The sequence below is a fragment of the Orbicella faveolata genome, unplaced genomic scaffold (assembly GCF_042242905.1).
Source record: "Orbicella faveolata isolate gen_17 unplaced genomic scaffold, um_ofav_v1 contig_46, whole genome shotgun sequence".
NCBI lineage: Eukaryota > Metazoa > Cnidaria > Anthozoa > Scleractinia > Merulinidae > Orbicella > Orbicella faveolata.
In genome coordinates this window covers 8,269,327-8,290,617 of record NW_028301576.1, presented here as the reverse complement: position 1 = coordinate 8,290,617, position 21,291 = coordinate 8,269,327, and the positions used below count along the sequence as shown (strand labels likewise).

The 21,291-nt window shown below is 37.2% G+C and overlaps 2 protein-coding genes and 1 long non-coding RNA gene across 6 annotated transcripts; 1 reads left to right on the top strand and 2 right to left on the bottom strand.

Annotated features, from left to right (window-relative positions):
- Positions 1-1,663: 1,663 nt before the first annotated feature.
- LOC149098232 (uncharacterized) lies at positions 1,664-3,488 on the bottom strand. Its single transcript, XR_016203629.1, has 3 exons — positions 3,313-3,488; positions 2,808-2,863; positions 1,664-2,105 (listed from the first exon to the last, which is right to left on the bottom strand). It is a non-coding gene; the product is annotated as an uncharacterized LOC149098232 (long non-coding RNA).
- Positions 2,853-18,047, top strand: LOC110050942 (phosphatidylinositol 3,4,5-trisphosphate 3-phosphatase and dual-specificity protein phosphatase PTEN-like). Of its 4 annotated transcripts, none has more exons than XM_089277455.1 (11): positions 2,853-2,927; positions 3,487-3,598; positions 5,912-5,996; positions 6,568-6,612; positions 7,434-7,477; positions 8,151-8,281; positions 8,854-9,103; positions 9,517-9,575; positions 11,122-11,223; positions 12,527-12,721; positions 14,662-18,047. In XM_089277455.1, the coding sequence occupies exons 2-11, from the start codon at positions 3,505-3,507 to the stop codon at positions 14,893-14,895; spliced, it is 1,239 nt and encodes a 412-aa protein (XP_089133581.1). In that variant the 5' UTR covers positions 2,853-2,927; positions 3,487-3,504; the 3' UTR covers positions 14,896-18,047. The 4 variants fall into 4 exon arrangements, with proteins under 4 accessions (XP_089133581.1, XP_020612581.2, XP_089133580.1 ...); XM_020756922.2 differs by lacking the exon at positions 2,853-2,927 and adding an exon at positions 2,956-3,207; XM_089277454.1 differs by lacking the exon at positions 2,853-2,927 and having other exon boundaries at positions 3,454-3,598.
- A 1,544-nt stretch (positions 18,048-19,591) lies between these two features.
- On the bottom strand, positions 19,592-20,891 carry LOC110050892 (ubiquitin-conjugating enzyme E2 D2-like). The gene has a single exon (XM_020756866.2). The coding sequence runs from the start codon at positions 20,698-20,700 to the stop codon at positions 19,918-19,920; it is 783 nt and encodes a 260-aa protein (XP_020612525.2). The 5' UTR covers positions 20,701-20,891; the 3' UTR covers positions 19,592-19,917.
- Between the last annotated feature and the right edge of the window lie 400 nt (positions 20,892-21,291).

Below are 21,291 nucleotides of genomic sequence, written 5' to 3'. Positions count from 1 at the left end.
AACAAAAGATTGCGTGACAACATAAATATTCTTGCCCTTCGGCCATTTCAATTTCAGAAGGAAAAGAAAACAAACAGCGGTTACAAACATTACAAATAGACAATGCATGGTCTAAAAAACTTAACTGTATTAACTTGACCTGTCATATGTTACAACACACATCTTCAGAAGTGACGGTTATAACTATAACAAAAAGTTTTCAATTTTCAATTTAAAAAATAAAGCGAGGCACTGGTAACAAGCTAAAAAAAAAAATTGAAACTTCAGGTAGTTGATACTTCCGGTAGAAATTAATGAAGAAAAAGCTTCTCACTGCCAACGTTTTCATTAAGTGAGGGTTTTAAGTCACTGATCAATAGCGTTTCTTTAATTTTATAATGCAAGTCGGACCTTCTAGTAGCGAGGATTTCAAAATGGTGACCGGTAGAGATGACATGGTCTGCAATAGCGGAGGCGTGACGATCTTGTGTTAGAGCTTTGAAATGCTCGGTCTTCCTGTCATGCAATCGTTGTTTTGTTTTACCGACACAGAAGCAATCACAGTCCTAAAAACTAGCCTTATACACTAGTTTTGATCTTTGAGAGCGACTGAACCGATCTTTGTATGGAAAGAAAGACTTAATCCAGCAAATACTTTGAAAAATAACCCTGTATAAGGTTCCTAAGATTGACAAATCCATAAAACCTACTGATACAAGATTTAACACGTCGCGTAAGGGCTTCGCTTTGGTAAACCTCAAAAAGGCAAGACTAGGATGACTTCTTTCTTTGGAACAGTGGGGACAAGTTCAGCAGATGTTCTTTTGTCTTTTCAAAACATCATTAATGTTATAACAAAGTACCTCTCTCAGGGAACCACTTTGCAGGAGAGTTTTCATTAAATCAAAGAGAGTCGACAGTAATAAAGAGAAACTTGAGCAGATTGTGTAAACAGCGATAGGTTAGAGTGGGGATTAAATTGATTTTATAATTTTTCGATTACTCATTTATTATTACGCCTGTTTTATTACGCCCTCCCCCTTCCCCTCCCCGAAAACAGTGAGACTTACAGACTCAATAATTTACGGCATCTGATTAACTTTCATGCTGACCGCTGACAAGGTATAGACTTGAAGAGCCCACCCGCGTGGTCGCATTATAGATTTAAACTGGAACGAAGAATTGTATCTCATGTTTCGATAACTTTTTTTTTTCTAATTTCCGTCTTTTAATTCGTAAAAAGAGCTCATTCTTACCATAAAATGTTTAAGCAAGCAACCGGAACGATGATCCTTCTGGTATACGTTGGATCAATAGTGATCTAATCGGCTTTACATATAAAATGAAGAATACAAAAGCAAAAACCGACACAACGTAGGATGATATTTTGAAGGTGTACTATATTTCGGCTGGCCAAACCAGCCTTCTTCAGGTACAATGGAAGATTTTACATTGGGACGTGTTTTTGTGTATATCGGCTACATAAAAACACGTACCAATGTAAAATCTTCCATTGTACCTGAAGAAGGCTGGTTTGGCCAGCCGAAATATAGTACACCGTCAAAAAATCATCCTACGTTGTGTCGGTTTTTGCTTTTGTATTCCTCATTCTTACCAACGATTCTTGCTCCCCGAAAGTAACAATCGCTCGAAAGTGACGACTCCCCCCCCCCCCCCCCCCCAAAAAAAAGTAACAAGCACCCAAGGCTGCTAATTCCGAAAGTAACGAAAGTCGAATTTTTTTAACATCAAAAAATAGGACCTGGTTATATTATAAAGCGCTTGCTGGTTTCCTTTTTTTTCTCACTCCTCCCCTTGCACTATTTTTTTTCAGCATTTTTTGCTGTACAGGAATTTCTTTTTGGAAATTTCCCAACCCTCCCCCTCCACCTCTACAAATAATGGATGGGCTCCTGACGCGTGATTTCATTGGCTACATTTTCATCAGTTCCAAGCTGGTTTCTTTTTCGTAAATGTCTCGTGTTGATTTCTGAATAAAACTGTTTTATGACAGCGCCCACGGACCTTCAGAAAATTTGAAACTGGCTTACTGAGAGAACTAGAATTTTCCATGAAATTCTTCATAACCAGGAATGGGCTCCTGTCCATAACGAAACACACGAATACTAGGAGAAAGAGAAAACAAACAGCGGTTACAAACATAACAAACAGGTTTCACATGGTAGATTAAACTTGACGTTTCGTATGCTACAACATACACGAATACACGAATACTAGAACTGATTTTATAAGTCTCCCCCAAAGTTCCCATAGCTTAAATTTATTGAGGTCGGTAGGTGATGTAAATGGAACAGTCTTGGTAAAATACCAACCAGTGGATAATTCCGGGAAAGCAAACAGTGCTAAGTTAGTGCAAATCTTAGACCAAGAATCTGGCCAATCAAACGATATGTCTTCAGAGCCAGCTTTTCTTCAATTCGAGCTAAGTCTCCGCCGGCTAAGAAGGATAGGTGATCCTGGGGACGAGCATGCTTCGCAACAAACGAAAAGCGAAAAATTAGGAACTGCATCATTTGCAGCCCATATCACGTGCATGATTTTTCAATATCGATTGACAGTTTGGTCGATGCAAAAACTATTAGTCGATCAAATAGATCCAAAAACGACTCAAATTATTTTTAGAAAACGATCTCGACATTTATTCGCTGAAAGGAAGACGAAGTTGCAAGGACTTTAATTTGTCACTGGGAAAAACCCCTTAAGAATGCTGACCCAGTTTTCAATTCATGTATAAAATCTTATCCTTTTATGGATACTGCTCATAAATATCTGCGTATCAGCTCAGATCAGATGCATGACCGACTTACTATTTTTCTCGAATGAGTAAGCGCTTTCAGTTTCCAATCCCGTCACGTCTAGAGCGCTGACGGGAATAAGAAAAGTAAAGTATTTATATATACAGGTGTGTTGGCCAGGTATATGTACAGGCAAGTATACACAGGTTAAATCAATATATATAGAAACGACGCTGGTTCAGGCTCCTTATTCTTATAAACACTAGCTGGTCCGCTGCGTTCATTCGACTGTGACTCCTTACTTTTGCGACAACAAAGACAAAATAATTAAGGAATTCTTTTATTATTCTGATGTATTAAGAACCTGATCATACAATACGCTGTTGAGTGGCAACCTAATGTCATCTGGAGCTGGTCTTGATCTCTCAAGCAATGCTCCTATCAGTCAAATGAATGTAAGACAACTTCAAAGGTGTGTACTAAATAGTTATTTTGCTAATATGTCTAGCTTCAGCAGATTGGTAAATTTCAGTTTGCGCGATAAGTAAGTTCAACGGTTCATTGGTGATTAAATTACCTTGGGATTTGAGTTCTCGCTTATCAATATCACCAGCCGATAAGGACTTCCGTTCTCCACCTCACCTCAGGCTGTGTTTTCCTTCAGCTGTTTTCCTCCCGTGGGTCTCCTAATACGTTAAAATACATATTTGATCTAAGGATGTCATTTCAATTTCTGTTTTATATTTTTCAGCAATTTGCTGTCATAAGGATGGTGATGGGATTCATTTTCGAATTTGTTAAACGCCGCGTCAGCAAAGAGAAAATTCGGTTCACTGAGAACGGATTTGATCTCGACCTTACTTGTATCCTTTCTGGGAAGTTTTAACCATTTTATAAATATCACTCGGTTAGTTGCAGGTTCGGGATTCAATTGTCAAGTTTGCGGGTAGTTTCGAGGGATTACGGGACTCTCCCACCCAGGTTTCCTCCTTTACGACCATATTTGGGCAACAGACCTTCGGCATGTGGCAAAGATGGCGGACTGCTCGTAAAATGTGACTGGGTATTTAGCTTTATTGCTGTAGTGTGCGGGGGCATCTTGCAGTTTCAGACATAAGAATCCGTACAGTAGTTATTGGATTATGAGTCTGTGGAAAAACAGCTACAAGTAAAGGACAGAAGTCAGTTTTTGAAAAGATTTTGTGAGTCGTTCGATTGGAGGCACCCGTGGAGTGTGTTGAAACCTTTCGTACAGGAGATGTCTTATTTTAAAGCTCTTGTCAGCAAGAAGAAACGCCGGTTTCAGGAAGATGGGTTTGATCTAGATTTAACATGTATCCTTGTTCGCATGAGTTATACTTCCTTGACGATGTTATGTACTTAAGTTTTAACAGTCGGGACATAATTGCATAAACAACTGCTTCCATTCGCGCGCTCACTAAACCAAACGATTGAACGATTGGGGAATAAGTAAAAAGTACGTGCTTTGTCAGAAAATTAAACTAAACGTTAAATGACGCAGTTTGAGATATAGGCTGATATCAATGTTACGCCAGTTTATTCACGATCTTTGTTTAAATACAAACTGTCTCCTCATTTTATGCAAGATAATCTCATTTCAGTTCATTTGTGACCAGATTGCATCTCGAGATCTTCCAGGTCACGTTTATATGGCTGGCGTTCTGTCATTCTTTTCAGAAGTTTTGTTTTACGATTTTGCATCGGTGATTCATTATGGCTGTCTTCCTTTTTGGCTCACGGCTTAGAAACAAAGCTGAACAAGTTGTTTTGTTTCCAAGGTTAAGCTTAAAGCTTCCGGTTTCCGTTGCGGAGCTTTTAAGGGTAAAGAACTTTCTAAGTAAAACTCCACTGTGACAACGTAATCAATATTTGCATAACGGTTGTTAATGTTGTGTGAAGACTTGATTAGTTAATCTGGTGTTCCATTATTTTTTCTAATGTTGAACTCTTAAATTTCAATGTGGGAGTGATACACCAGGTTTGAGTGAATATGAAAAATACCTAGGGACAAAATGATTCCAACGCAATTCAGATACGTCCAGAATATAAGTTTATGTGAGAGCTATCTGGCATGTGATTCACTGCAATGTCAGTTTGTGGTTATGAAGGGGAAATCTTATATTAGTCAGGCTTGTTTTTGCCCCTTCAGCACCCTGTTATAAGGAATGCCCATTAACGTTTAGTTATTAAGCTTTGCTATGTGTGTCACCTCGAGGATTACATGTAGATGATAAGTTATACTTTCAAGGTTCTCATAAGCAACCACTGTGGGAATTTGAAAAACTGTCAAATCACAGAATATGCCAAAATGTGGTAAGAACATCAGTGATACACTTGGCTATCACCTTGTGTGTCACTTGTTTGTTCATACCACATTTTGATGTCATTTATGATCAGTTACAGAGCAGACACACAGGAACTTGGAATCTATTTGTTAAATTGGGATAGTCAGGGAGTTGTATATTATGTGTAAAGTGTTAACTTATACATGTACTAATCAGAAACATTCTTTGCTAGTCACTCACCAGAGTTGAAAAACAAAGGAAAAGACCAGCTGATATTTACAAAAAGGTGACTGGGGTCATTTATGCCAGCAGTCACTTACAAGAGGTTTTTTGAGTTTTTGTGACTGTCCAAACTGGGCTTCACAGTCAAAGATAAGAGCTGGCCACCCACAAGAATGGTCACAACGAGAGCTTTGATTAAAAATGATAAGCATGGTAGACAACGATGTGAACTGGGCATTTGTTGAAAGAAGCGCCTGGAAAAATGTTTTTAGAGTTCTTCTGACATGGGTAAACTATATATGACCTTCTGCAACGCAGGCAGGATGCTCTTACTACCACTGAGATACACTGAGGGTTGTGAGAGTGACAGTCATATAACTAATATAATCTAATGTAACAAACTTCCTGAACCTGCTATGATTAGCTCTGTTGATGTGTTAGGTTTTGTTGGTAGAAATTTATGTATTTCCTTTGCAGTTATCTTATCATTTACAGACCACTATAAGTTGGTGGACTGATTTATTTAGAAAAAATACACAATGTTTGTGGTGTGCTTTCCTTGTAACTCTGGGTTACTGTAAAAGGATATTTTCCATGCCAGTTGAACATAAGTTACGTAATCTTTTCTTTAACTTGCACTTTTCAAAGATATTAAACCCAACATAGTGGCAATGGGCTTCCCTTCAGACAATCTTGAAGGCGTGTACAGAAACCACATAGAAGAAGTTCTAAGGTAATGTATAGAGTAGAACCCAGGGACGGATTTAGGGTGGGTGGATTGAGTGGCTAGCCACCCCCCTTTTGGAGAAAAAAAATGAAAAAGATTGTGAATATTATGGTAGAAATATAGGCAAATACTCTGGACTGGTACCTTATTGTAATTTCTATTTTGTGGCTTTGGTAAGTTATTTCCGGTATAACAGTTTTCAAATAGGTCTCAATTCTCAAATTGCAACATTTGGGAAAGATGCCCAATTGATTCTACAATCCCAAGGTACCAGCCACCTCCCTTGAGAAATCCTAGATCTGTCCCTGGGTACCATTTGACCATTCACTCTCTGAACATTTCTCTCAGAACACTTTTTTTCTGAATGCCATTCTATAGTGGATGTTAACACAAGTGAGCAATAAATCTGATGTATTGACCAGGTGTGAGGTCAAGATACAATGTGGATATGGAAAATATGTCACTCAGGGCCCCAGATGTACTGTAGTTTCATATGAATTTTATGAGTGACATATTTTACAGTAAAACACTTGTGTCGTATTACAGTCGTGTAACAAATGGATTTCTTTGTTTGCAGGTTTTTAGAGACAAGACATAAAGACCACTACAAAATATACAACTTGTAAGTAACCACAATGTAATTTGAGCAAGTTGAATTCTTGGTTTAAACATTTAGCCACATTTCAAGTTCTGTTCATATAACAGTCCAAAAAAGAGCACTTAAAATAATTTTCCCAGCGGCTGAGACTTACTCAGAGACCCTCCAGCTGGCTAAATTAACAATACTGGTTGATAGGAGAAAGAGCATCTGTTTTAAGTATATGAGTAACATGAAGCAGAGTGATCCTCCTCTGTTTCACTTACTACATGTACCAAAACCCATTGTTGGTAGTTGTCATTACAATTTACATGTACAATTATACTTGTTTAAAAACTTACTATTTTTGTAGAACGAGGAGAGCTGACTCTGCTGAGGAATTTTTACATACAAATGTCTCAATTAGTTAATCGTTTGTATAATTAGATTAGTTAGATTTATTTAATATTATTTCTTATAAACCTAGCTCATTAATTCAGTCTAAGACTGCCAGAGAGTTGAATAAACTACTTCTACTACATATATAATTTAATGATTTTCTTTTGTTTGGTTTGCATACACATGTATCTCAACTTCTGAAACCGTGACATGATTCAAATAATTATTTGAAATTAACCCAGATGGCATGCATAACCCTGCTAACAGGGCACCATGCAAGGAGTTATCAAGTTAGTTTAGTATTGAAAAAAATACATGAATTCATAGCATACATGGGTGCAGTAGAGATGTTTTTGCACCAAGTGGCCTGTTTGAATCAATGACTTGAGAGCAGATGAGGTTCCTGCGTGGTGTAAGCAGTGCATATTGACACCTTAGTCTCATCTTTTTGTTTTGTGTATGTTCAGGTGTTCAGAAAGACATTATGATCCTGCCAAGTTTAACAACAGAGGTGAGGCTGTTATTGTCAATGCTGTTGTCATCAAAATGGTGTATATACCTGTATTTTAAATGATCATTTCAACTTGAAATTTTTCTTTGAAGCAAAGTGTGAGTGGAAAATTGACATTTTGTAGAAAAGTCGGGGAAATTGAAATTATACACCACCACTGTTTTGATACCATTGAAAGCTGGAAAGAACTTTTCAGGTGGCTGGTATCTCAACATTGCCTTTTTCCTCAGTGATGAAGGCAATTTTTTTAAAAATAGTATCAGTGTTAGATCAGTGGGTAGAGAAGACATCTGTAAGGGGGAGAGTGTTTCTGGCATTTTGTGTTTCATTTTGGTAAGGTAAAATTCAGGGAATTTTAAAATCTAATGTCTGGTAACCATGTTTGATTTTGAAGCATATCACTAGCTTAGAATTTCAAGGCTCGAAAAAAGTGCTGTCCAGTCATCTAGGACAAGTAGATTCTCCTTCTGGGCAAGTCCCTTTTCTAACTTGCCCGATTGTCAAGGGATCAGGCAAGTTGTCTGCCAACTTAATCATTGAAAGAGCAAACTTAGACTGGCCCAGGGCAAACAATGTTTGAGAGATACACTGTACTTGTCCTAAGGGCAAGCTGAAATTCAAGTTTTTCTTTTGGAGCCCTACATTTACTGGTACTTTTGTCCATTTTGCTCAGTTGCTACATATCCTTTTGATGACCACAATGCACCTCCATTTGAGCTGATCGAGCCCTTCTGTGATGATGTGGATAAATTTCTGAGTGAAGATGAGAAGAATGTAGCTTTTATCCACTGTAAAGCTGGCAAGGTAAAAATACCGTACATGCACAACTAATCTATCATTGCACAGGTTATATTGATTCAGGTCTCCTTTTACCCTAAGTAAACAGATATTCAGCTGTGAAGAGGTATCTCAGGGTCTCAAAAGACCAGGCTATTTTCTTGCCAGTAGTTTTCTTGAAATACACTCTGTAGTATCCCAAATATATCCAGTGTTCGCACTAAGTTTTTGAAAACAAGCATCCTGGGTCCCATGGTTTCAAAATTTTAGGGGTCCTGTACAATTTTCAAGCATCCTCATAAATTAACTGTCTGACAAAATAAGTCCTTTTTGGTGCCATTTTTTATCTGAAGGCTTAGAACTACATTGTAAAATTCTCACATGATAGAGAGAGGAAGTCTGGTACTGATCTAATTTGTCTACCATGTTGAATCCATCATGTGCTTATTAACAAGCTTCTCTAATCAATCTTTCCTTTTCTTGGATTAAGGCCTCTGGAGTAAGATTGTTTTTGCATATATATGTATGATTTGTGTGTTATGCAAACTCTGCATAGATATCACAAAATACCATTTATTGTTTTTATTTAACTTCCATAGGGAAGAACAGGAGTAATGATTTGCGCCTATCTACTTCATAATCATCACTTTAAGGAGAGTAAGGATGCATTGAAGTATTACGGAGATGCAAGAACGAGAAATGCTAAAGGTGTTACAATTCCCAGTCAGCGGAGATATGTTCTGTACTACAATCACGTGCTAAGACATGAGTTATATTACACTCGTACCATGGTACTACTCAAGCGCTTTGAGATGCTCTCCGAGTCCATGTTCCAAAACTCCACTCTCAGTAAGTACTTTGTAGTTCTGGTTATAATTCAGAGGCACAATCAGCTTTTTATTAATGGTATGTACATTGTATGGTGCAGTGGCCTCATGGTTTGTGTGCTCACCTCTGGATTGAGTAGTCCAGGTTTGAGTCCTGGCTGGGGACATTGTGTTGTGTTCTTCAACTTGGGCAAGACACTTTACTTTCACAGTGTCTCTTTCTACCCAGACGTATAAATGGTTACCGGCAAATTTAATGCTGGGGGTAACCCTGTGATGGACTAGCATCCCATCCAGGGGGAATTAGAAATTCTCCTAATCGCTTCATGCTATTGAAACTGGAGATAAGTGCCTTCCTGATGGGCTGCTTGGCTCATATACAGATTTAATCTTTTCCATTGTTTATTCACTGGTAACGCACTGTTTTGCTTTCAGATCCATATTACATTATTTGGCAGCAGAAAGTTAAGTTGTACCAATCCAAAGTTGATGAGGTAGGGCCCACAAATTGATAAGCCTCTAGTTTCTCCTGATAAGTTATGTACCAATTCACTGTGCACTTTAAAGAATACAAGTAATGGGAATGAAGAAAGTCACCATGAATGTTGCTACATGTAATCTAGTATGTAAAATGTGTGGTTCCAGAAAATACAGTATCCATACCCCGAAAGGGAGGGGGGCTACTCCAGGAGTTTTCTTTCCAGTGGGTCTGAAATGCGATTGAATGAACACTACCGTACTTTCCCAATTGATTCAGGTAACCAAACCAACAGAAATATTCCGTCCGTTGAGAAATAAAATGTTAGATTCTTTGTCATATATTTTCCATTTTTCTTCCGAAGTTGTACGACAGACAGCAATCCTGAGTATCGCGTTTGTTGGACGTCAAGTTCAACAAAATGCCGACGAGGAGATGCAGCGATACATGAACAATGAAGTTGATGATATTTTATACTTTGAAGATCGTGCTGTATTTAGCTTAAATGCATTTCAGATGCTTTTTCCAGCATTAATCATGCCGTCAATTAAATGCGATTCGTACTTTGTTTATTTTGTGTGATGTTCGTACAAAATTATTCCCTGTTTTGTACTTGCCATAACTAGGTTATCACATATTTTCATCGTTATTTGTGTAGTTAATAGTTTGCTTTAAGTGAGCAAAGTCGATTCAAAGCCATTTGTCTTGAACTATATGTAAGCGTGGACAGCGAGGAGCATTGTAATTGGAGCGGTAGCTGAGATTTCATTCGGTCATTTATAGACCGACTGAACAATGAGTGTTTCACGTATGAAATGTTTGACAATTCAAAAATCTAATGCATAAAATGAATTTGCGATCATTTGCAAACTACAGAGACAAAGTGTATGACTTAATTGATGTATTCCTTTGGTGAAAGAAAAAATAAAGCGACATTTGGGAAACAGCTCTTTTGAAAAAATGTTGCGTGATGACTTTATTGCATGTGTAAAGTAATTCGATATGTTTTTTTGACCATATAAATTAAAACTTTGACTCGGTTATTTGAAAGAGCTTTATGTACGTTCTGAGATTTTTATATGAAAACTTCCTTTAATGAAGAAAAAGTCAGCTGCTATGCCATTTGGGAGTGAAGCGCTTCTAAGTCAATTGTTTATTAGTTTAAACACCGGTTCAAACATTTTGACATGACATGAAGGAACGCACCACGTCTGCAGTCTACCGTGAAAAAGTACATCTTTGTCTACAATGTAACTATAAACAGCTGCGGCCAAATTTTGTTACAATTAATGAGTTAAGTCTTGTTTTTTTTATAGATACAGAATTTCTGCGGGGTAGGGGGGGCCCAAGTAGAAAAGTTATGGCAGTTCCAGGGGGTGGGGGGTCAAATTGGAAAAAACCCTTTGTTGGGGGGGGGGGGGGGGAGAATGGATATTTTCTGGAACCACACAATGTGTATATTGTGATAGAGTGTCTTGATAAACCTTTCTTGACTAATTACTTCTTTGCCTGTTATTTAACATTCATGTAGAAGTGTAAGGTTTTCTTTCTTTTATTTTCAGGGAAAGAAATCTAATAAAGGGTTAGCATTTGAGCCAAGCCAACCAATTCCAATTTGTGGTGATATCAGGGTAGAATTTTTCAACAAGGACATGTTCAAAAAGGTAACCCTCTCACTCCCGACAGTGCCATGTGCCACAAAATGCCATTACATCCTCAGATATTGGCAATTTTGTATCTGTCTATTGTTAGTGTGAATTATACATACATGTACCTTCATCTTATACAAGACATACTTAACCACTCCTAGAAGTTTTGCAACTTTTTCCTCTTGCAATTTAGAGGTCAAATAATATATGACAATAACTTGTACACAATGATGTATGGTACTTTAATCAAACAGTTAAAAAAGACAAAGAAAATAGTGTGATTTTGGCTAACCATTACATTTAGGAAGAAAAAGAACCTATTATCATGATACTGTATGTGTGTTATGAAAAATTGTCTAAGTCTAGTTCTAGAACAATCTAGATCCGGAAGTCATTCAGCTGTGACCAATTTGTATAAGAACATTCCAGAACATTCTAATCCTTATGTCATTACTCAGATTAGAAACTGTGTCAAACTACTTAATTTAGTTCCAAATAGAAGTCTCTAGAACTTTAAGCCTCATGTATATTAGAGCGAGAGGTTCTTTTGTATGAGAGATTGATTCAATATTTGAAGAAGCTTAGTGCTGTAAATTCGTGAAGTTACCTTACGGAAATAAATTAGTTTGTTGCTGTTACCAGCGATCCTGAGTTTTGTCTGGAAACAACCCTGCTCTACAATGATACTCGTAACAATGTGTATAAATAATAATAATAATAATAATAATAATAATAATAATAATAGTGATAATAATAATAATAATAATAAAAAAAAAGTAGTAGTAGTAGTAGTATTAGCATTAGTTGTAGTAACCATGATATCATGACATATATGATATGACGATGATGATAATAAATCATTATTATTATTATTATTATTTTGATATTATTATTACTATTATAATTACCGAAAACTTAAGGAACAACAGAATTTCTGAATTTTTTACCAGATACATGTAAGATTCAAGTTTGTATGAAAAGTGCTCAATAAAGTTTGCTATTATTTTTTTGATAAAAACTTTATTCATTTAAAAGTGTTGATTAAATACTAGTGGCTGCTCACCACTATTATTGAGGAGACTATCTACAAGTAAAACTGTGATAAAAAGCAAATCTATAATAGTTATATGTAAGGACATTGATAATTTAACCTCACTGCTTGCTATGTAGTATACTGCCCTTTATTTATTATAACAGTTAACCACATGTTATTGGCTGCTTTTATCGTTGTCCTAGTTACATTATGTCACTAAATGACTTGTGATATATTCTTCAATCACTGTTCTCTTTCTTATGTTACTTTTTTTCTTTTGAACAGGAGAGAATGTTCCAGTTTTGGTTTAACACATTCTTTATAAGTCAACAAGCTACCGTAGTGCAACTCTTTGAGGATGAGCCAACCCTTAAAGTTGTAAAGCTTGATTCTGATTTATACTTTTTTGATATTGGCAAGGATGATCTTGACAAGGCACACAAGGATGCCAAGGAAAAGATTTACAACAGAGATTTTAAGGTAAGATTCCAAGGAGCTTCCATGTGTTTATTATGCCTCCCATAGGTATGTGAACAAAACCTTGCTATGTGTACTGTAGATGCATTGAGGCCATCAAAAACCTAGAACCAAAGAACTGTCTTTGTCTTCTTTGGTTGAACCCTTTACTCCCTAAGAGTGCCATTTGGCACACAACATCATTAAACTTTGTGAATATTCGAGAGATTTCTATGAATTTTTACCACGAAAATTGCCTTGTAAAGATCTGCTCATTGAAGGCATAAAATTGTGACCCCCTCCTACCTAAGGCATGGTTGACCACCCCCATTGTTTTCCAATTTCTTTTTTGAGATGCACATGGAATGCAAGACTTGTTTCACATCAAGACCTGCTAAACAAGTTATAGTTCAGGGGCATACCTACATGTATGATATTTGAGAATTGATACGTGTTGGAAGCTTTTCAGTTTCACATTTTAAAACAGTTTCTCTGAAAATGACTACCTCTTTCATAACTGCGGATGTCAGTTCCTAAATAAGCTGATCAGCGGCTTTCAAATAGTATATTGTACACAGGCAAAGAGCCTTTATTTGCTGATTTAGGAAAAACTGCCATTCGCCTTAAGGGGTGAAGGGTCAAAAGAAATTGTGCTAGAGAGGTGTTTATGGGCAGACTTTACTAATTAGTGATCAATGACATCATTCATTGAGTAATAAACTGAGTGGTCTTTGATAATTGCTAATGATCAGCGAGTAATCATTGACCAATTGATGACCAAAACTTTTTTGGCCTATTCGATGTCATCGATGTTATTGATCATTTGTTGGCAGATACTATGATTGCTCATCAATTACCTATTGATTACCCATTAATTACGTATTGATTACACATAAATAATATTATGTTACGATTATCCAGCATTTTTCGTCACCATATCTGACTTTAGTTAGTTTCCTGTCATAGCCAGATCTGTGGTACATGTAACTATGTGAATGGCTGGTGACAATAATAATGGGTCAAGAGGAATATTTTGCACTTGCAGGGTTAAACAGGGAAAGTACAGTAAAAACCTGCATGTAAGAACTTAGTGGTTTAAGAGTCTGCTGGCAGAAATTTGCAGTTTTAATACCCAGAAATATAAGAACCTGTTTAGCCACGCAAGATTAAACAGGTTCTTATACATGGGCTACAGTTAAATAAGGATAAACATTTTACAACTCTTGTTACAGAAACAACACTGTATTGTTAATAAATGAAGGTTCTTACACATGGGGTATTACTGTACCTGCATTTATAGGAATCCAAGACCCATATCCTGTCTGTTGTAACAATGTATAGGCCATCAACATGAAACACGAAATGCGCCACACCATGGGGATTATATGGCCAATGTCGTCAATGACTGATCAGTGCAATCAATGACTGCTTGATGACTGAAAATTCTGTGGCCCATTGATTCTTCGTTGATTACTCATTGATCAGCAGCAATGATCAATGACTAATCAGACAACTGATTACCCATCGATTACCTATGTGTTACTCATTGCTTTCATTCATGTGATTGATGTCGTTGATAGCTAGGTCTGGTTATGGTGAGAACTGAATGGTACTTGTAATGATTATATTAGAGTCATTCATTGGTTATTAAACACTTCATGCCAATCACTCATTTTGAAGACATGATTGATCATCACAGCTTTACACACAACTTAAGCAGTTGTGAAATTAAAGCCTGGGAAAAAAAAAAAAAAAAAATCCGAAACATTTTTTTCTTAACCCTAAAAATTAACCCTTGATAGATTAGGGTTACTTTTTTCAGGCTTTAATTTCACAACTGCTTAGGTTGTGTGTATAACTGCGATGATCAATCATGTCTTCATATCTTTCCCCGCAGTTCAAATATATGGTATTTCATATATTCACTTGTAATCACTCATTTTGTTGTTTATGGATGGTTGTAGGTTCGTGTCACATTTTCAGAGGTTGATTCTATCGCTCCATCATCAAGTGCATCACTTCCAAGGAGACCTGGAGCAGTCAAATCACTGCATAAAAAGAGTCGCTCCATGGATTCATTTGACCGAGAGGAAATAGGCAGCATTAACCATGAAGAAGATAACTTTTCCGATACTGATAACGAGGAGCAGTGGCAAGAGGAATCAATGTTGCCAGCAACACAAACAACATATGTTTGAGAAAGAAACAATAGAATGGAAATTGCCAGTGTTGGGAATAGTGTCCTTTTGCCTGGTAATTAGACACGTGCATCTCCTTTTCGCAGCAGAGTACAAATCATGTGGATTCACATACAGTGTTAGAACAATATTATATTAAATAGTTATTCATCTAGATAGATTAGGGATAAAAAAATGTTTGTTTTGTGCCAAAACTTTCCTTCCTTTGCACGAAGAAAAAACTCTTAGACACATCTTTTTAATAGTGGAATTCCAGTATGTCAATTAAAACTTTCTTTAATTAGTAGCCCCTCAGTCATGTTCGATTGGAAATCTTCAAATCTGGCTAGTTCTGTCTTCGTTTTCTATTCACTGATAGATAACATGCACTCATGCTCTTGAAACTGAAAATTATTCTTAATTTTAGGTGTCTAATGGGACAATAAGACTACTATTTGCTTATGGTAAACTTGGGCTTGTAGTTTAATTGAAGGGGTGCATGGAAAGAAGCCCTAAATGACTCTTGATCTCATGTCAAATTCTCCTTTTCTATACGAGGAAGTGAAAAGCAATTTGCTAGGAGAATCTTGCAGTCTATCAGATGTCACTTAGGGTCATTTTCCATGCACCCCTTCAATTGTTAATCAGACAACAACAACAACAATATTTTATTGTGCTAATGAATCAGAAATGTTTTAAGATACATGTAAGTGTGGAAGTGTCATAACAGCTCGATACAGTACATGTATCTATATGTCATTTTATTATAATTCCTCGCTCCATGAGAGGGCAAGATGAACTAAATCCTGCATTGTGATTGGCTAAGATAGTGCCATCTTGCCTGCTCAGGATTACCCGACAAGTAGACAAGTGTTCTTTTTCCATATGGTAAATCCTTTATTGACCAAGCTTGTTCGGTTAAGATGGCTGGATATTGGCCTCATTCTTTTTTGGGGGGTGTTTATGAACTTTGACACCGTCTAGGTCCATTAACACGCAGAAAAAGGAACTTGGCCAATATCCAGTTATCTTGACCTCATGCTTGGTCTGCTCATTAAGCTATATATAATTGTCACCATCATTGTCATTATCATTGTCACTGTCATGGTGATCATCATCAGTTCTCTTCATGCCAGTAGGCACACCAGGCCACATATCTTGTACATGTACGTGAATATAAAAGTAGACCTCAGTAACAAGGCGTTTTTTGATCAGTTTTTCGCTGGGATCTGTTATAAGAAATTTAAGGGGTAGGAACAAGAGTTCGTTACCAATTAGATTAAAATACTTTTCTAGCTATGTTAGATCCATTAAATAGCAGACAAGATATTGAGGAGGGGAAGGAGAGACAATTGTACCGGTAAGAGTAGTTTTGCTTAAAATTTCGTTGCTGTATTGCATTAAATTTTAAAACTCATCATCAGGGCACAAAAAAGTGCTGTCGAGTCATCTGGAGCAAGTAGATTTTCCTGCCGGGCAAGTATCTTTTCATTCTCACTTGCCCAAAAGGGAAGGGCCCAGGCAAGTCATCTGCAAACTAAATAATGAAAAAAGTAAATTAAGTCTTGCCCTGGGAAAACAAAATTTGAGGGGGGGGGGGGGGGAGGGGGGCTTTTTCTGAAGGGCGAGCATAATTTGAGGTCAGTTTGTCCAAAGGGCAAGCTAGAAATCAAGTCAGTTTAAAGCCCTGATGTTTATTAGAGTAGTTGGAAAAATAATTATACAGAATGATGTAATACATGTACTAAGCAGGTGCATGAAAGAATGTTGTGGATAAATTCTTGTATCTCTTATTCAAAAAGTGTTTAGATGGTGTGCTTATCCAGCATTCATGCTTTAGTGGTCAATGACATCTTAATATTAAGGCTCATATGAGAGAACTGACCTGAAATTTGCCAAATTTATACTAGGGACGAATGATAACTCATCTAGATATAAATTCCATGTTTAGATGAATAGCATTATGGGGCAAAATTGGTCTTGAAACACATCTTAAGGACAAAATTAATAGGCCACTTCCAAATTACCTTATTTGTAAGCCTTTTTCTCAAAGCGAGTCTTGGTGCCCATTCTTTCATAAATATGAAAAAGAGATTTCATTCACATGCAAATTAAACTGATTTTCATATGAATGGTTGTGCACTAGGCCTCACTTTGATAGAGAGGCTCAGGTCAACTCGGAAATGGGCTGTTAGTGAAAGACAAACTTGGCATTTGGATCTACAGTCTCCTAGCTATAAACTTGGCATCAGATAATAGATTGGGCCTTTGTTTTACTTAGAACAATTTATTATTTTTGTCATCTATTTTTGTATGTCAGAAGTGTATTTATGATAATATTGTCAGAGAAATAATCTGTTTTGCTTCAACGTTAGAACTTTCGTTAATTTTATACTTGGTACATGAATGTACTTGCATTATCCTAATTTTTCTTCCAAGGATGCAAAATCTTAACAACTATAGTCTTCATTTTATAGACTGAGGTATGTTACACAGTTTATAACAAATGTTGGATGAAGTAAAGTTTTTGTAATGATGATCAATGCATCCGTGTTGTAAGATGGAGAATTAGATTTACAGCCTATACAATTTTGTTGTTTCACCATGGGAAAAATATCGTTGATTTAGCAGAATAAGATTAAGGTAATTATATTTAAGCATAACTATTCAGAGTAGAGAGTTCCAACCCTAAACTTGTAAACCTGATTCACTGTGAGAAAAAGAATACTAGGTTAAATGCATTTATGGTCTACTGAGTCCATAATATTAGTCATAACCCATCAAATATTTTCGCTTGCACACGTTTGGTCTAAACGCATCATGTGACTAAATACTGCCCCAATTTTCTAAAATGCGAAAATAATATATATATATTTGAAAGATGAACACAGTAGCCTCATTTGGCTTACAAATATGCTTGGATATTTGCCCTTAGACATCATCTGTTCTGAGAGGCGAACAGTTTTCCAAGGGCATAGCTCAAGGAAAACTTTGCTTAGAACTTTGAGCTTTGGGGAACAGAGACTGAGAATGTCCACAGGCAAATATCTGTGCATATTTCCACGCCAAATGGAGGTATTGTATCATGGGATTAAGTATCTACACTGCACTCTGTATTGGTTTAGAATAATGTTAATAAACCAAGCTCCCTTGTTTCTGTGCAAAAACAACAACCAGTATTCAGTCTCGGTAATGCACTCACACAGAGCTAAAAAGGTGTATGCATTTCCTTGAAGATAAACAGCTTTTGGTTTTCGTTTTATGGAGTTATTTTACTAGACACTGCATTCAGGTTACTGGGTTTTACTAGACACTGAATTTAGGTTACTAACCCTTTCAACAGCAAGTTCAAAGTTAAATGATTGCTTTATGAAAGCCATACATTTCTTTTGATGTTAGCTTAAGAATTTGGCAGTATGTCAAAGCAATGCCCTCTTGCTGATGAACTTTCATTTCACATCACCTGTCGGCATGTACACAAAAAAATTGTCTTGAAAGAGAATTTTTTTAAACTCAAAATCAAATCCTTGAAGACTTGAGCCAGCTTAGTGTATTTACACAGTCAGACTACAGCCTTCGATGGATAAAAAATGGAAAAGATAACAACTACAAATATATACAAAACTAGGCGGGACTATAAAAAGAATGTATTAAAATGGAAAAATATAAGTGTTAATAAACTAATTGTTCTTTTTTAAAAGAATGGGGTATTGATTGGGGAGCGGCCTTGAATTGTGATCTGCATGATCTATTCTTTTAAAAAAGAACAATTTATTCTCTGTGGGAGGCGTGGTGGCCTCATGGTTAGTGTGCTCGTCTCTGGATCGAGTGGTTCGGGTTCGAGCCCTGGCCGGGGACATTGAGTTGTGTTCTTGGGCAAGACACTTTACTCTCACCCAGGTGTATAAATGGGTACCGGCGAACTTAATGCTGGGGGTAACCCTGCGATGGACTAGCATCCTATCCAGGGAGGAGTAGAAATACTCCTAGTCGCTTCATGCTACAGAAACCGAGATAAGCTCCGGCCTGATGGGCCACTTGGCTCGCCTGCAGACTTTACCTTACCTTACCTACCATGAAAAGTCCTTATTAATAAATTACTAAGCCCTTGAGAAAGAAAGGTCTAACATCTGTACATGTGTGAACAATGGTCTGTTTGGTTTGTTTGCCTTCACATCAACAAGATCTGAATTGCCCTTGATGTATCCTCTGACACCTCACACTCACAGTGTCTCTGTGTGCCCCAGTTCATTGGTGAAGAGTCATTCCCAGTCTTCACGTGTAATTCATGTTTTAAACATTAAGACAACTGGCTGTTTACTGGGATTTTAGAGCAGATGATAGTCGGGTGTGATATATTTATTAGAATGGAGCAACCAAGACCTCCCATTTAGCCATTGCAGACCAACCAAATACCCAGTAGGTGAGAAATCAGAACTGGTAGAGAGTAAGCCTGAAATAAATGACACAAGCATGTAGGATAAGTTAGGGGAGTTCCATAGTCCAGTTCTGGCCCCCTCTCTGTTGTGCAGTCTCTCTCTCTCTTACACAGCATTGCTCCTTGAGATGATTGCTCGTGGCTTGCACACATTACCAAAACAAGTCTGTACAGTTTGACTGCAGGAATTTCAAGATAAATACCGCAAGAAGTCACATGGGCTTCACAACTGAACAAGGAAACCTTTAAATTCGATAAGACAAACCCATGACAATAGTCGACTATTGAATTTGTTTAATAACATTAAATTTCATTAAACTTGTTTGTATTTACATCTCTGTTGATAGGTTATAGCATACCTGTAGGTTTAATTACGTTTTTTTACAGTATCGTGCGTTTAACATTGCTTTCATTGACAACAGTATCTTAAATAACCAAGTTTTAATAGATCCTTGACTGGCAAGTTGTTTGTAAATTTCCAATTTTTTTCTTTTCTTTTTTTTTTTTTTTTTGCAACGAATTGATCGAAAGTTCTAAATTGTTCGTTACACTGATTAGTCTCCCATTCCGTCGATGCACTTAATTTTTTTGTAATAAACTTAATACTATTGATTTTCCTTTGTCACAATAATTTCGTCTTCAGTTCTATGTGGACTAACTTTTCCTGAAATGAAATGAAGTGTCTCTTCAAATTTTGTAGATACACTTAAAGCTTCAGGAATCCCCGTCGTGTCAGTGACAGCGGTGGTCGTATTGACCTTATCATGATCCTCGCTTCCATCAGTTATCTTTCCTTCCACCACTTGATCATGAATTTTGTTTATTCCTCCATCATCCTCACATTCACCATTTTTAGTTTGTTGTCTTTCTTCAGATTGAAAGTTGCTCGCGTTTTCCCCAGTGACACTATCTTCGACCACAAGATTCCTTTCAAACTGGTTGCCCTCCACAACCCCTCCCTCCAAAGACAACCGGACATTCTCAGCGAAAACTTCCAAATCTGTGTCAAATTCGGGATCGAACCAGGGACTCAGAGGGTCCTCTAGATTTGGATTGTACAACAGGAACAACAGTCCCTGGATACAGTCTTCTAGAGTGTTCGTTTCAGCCCACTCGCTGAACAAATTCAAGCAAATTTCACCGTTTTCGTCGATGTTGGGATGGTATATCTGCGTGCTACATGTGACAGTCGGGGCTTTCTGCGGATAGTCTTGGAGTCTTACTTCGAATTCGAACTTTCCCCCGCAGTAAAGGCCGTCATTCGGAGTGATTTCCACCTTGAATTCATCCAAATTTTCCTCGTACTGGGCAACGTTTGCTTGATTGTTGGAAAAACTAGCGATGTTTTTCATAAGTTTGTGGAAATCTTTAGCCAACATCCCACACATTTTGCTCGCGAAGGTGGGTTAAAAACACAGAAATAAGCTTGAATTCAAACTGTATCGACCGTTTGATCACGGAATTTTTCTTGTCTTCATCTGTAGTTTGTAGCATGTAGAAATGCTCGCTTAACGTCAAACTGTCTCTTTTGTACCGGCACAATTTCACCAGCTTCGCAAATTTAGCGTTGGTGGTGCAACTTCGTGCAGCCTTCGTGCACAACAATCTCACAACAATAGTTTATATCACGAGAACCAATCAGAACGCGACAAGTTCGATTGCATCATCTTTCAATTTAGACCTCACCGTACGTAGGGGAATACCCCTCACTCACCCCTCACTCACCCCTCACAAAATTACGCGGGGTTCCAAAAATATTTCACGTTTTAAAGCTTCTCAAAGCAATATCAGCTAAGCTTAATAATCAAAAAACACCCAGGAGGTGAAATTGCAGTAATCAAAATAATTTGCACGGAAGTGAACTGACTGAAATGCTTCGGAGTAAATAAAACAGAAACGTGACTTTTCCGCATCAAAATGCTGTTTTCCGGGCTCGTCTCATTCAGAAATGTTTATTACGACAAATATCTGAAGATTAA

Coding starts and splice junctions, on each gene's coding strand:
- LOC110050942 (XM_089277454.1), top strand. CDS start 3,454: ATGTCATTTCAATTTCTGTTTTATATTTTTCAGCAATTTGCTGTCATA. Junction 5,997..6,567: donor CACATAGAAGAAGTTCTAAG/GTAATGTATAGA, acceptor CTTTGTTTGCAG/GTTTTTAGAGACAAGACATA. Junction 11,224..12,526: donor ACAAGGACATGTTCAAAAAG/GTAACCCTCTCA, acceptor TCTTTTGAACAG/GAGAGAATGTTCCAGTTTTG.
- LOC110050892 (XM_020756866.2), bottom strand. CDS start 20,700: ATGTGTGGGATGTTGGCTAAAGATTTCCACAAACTTATGAAAAACATC.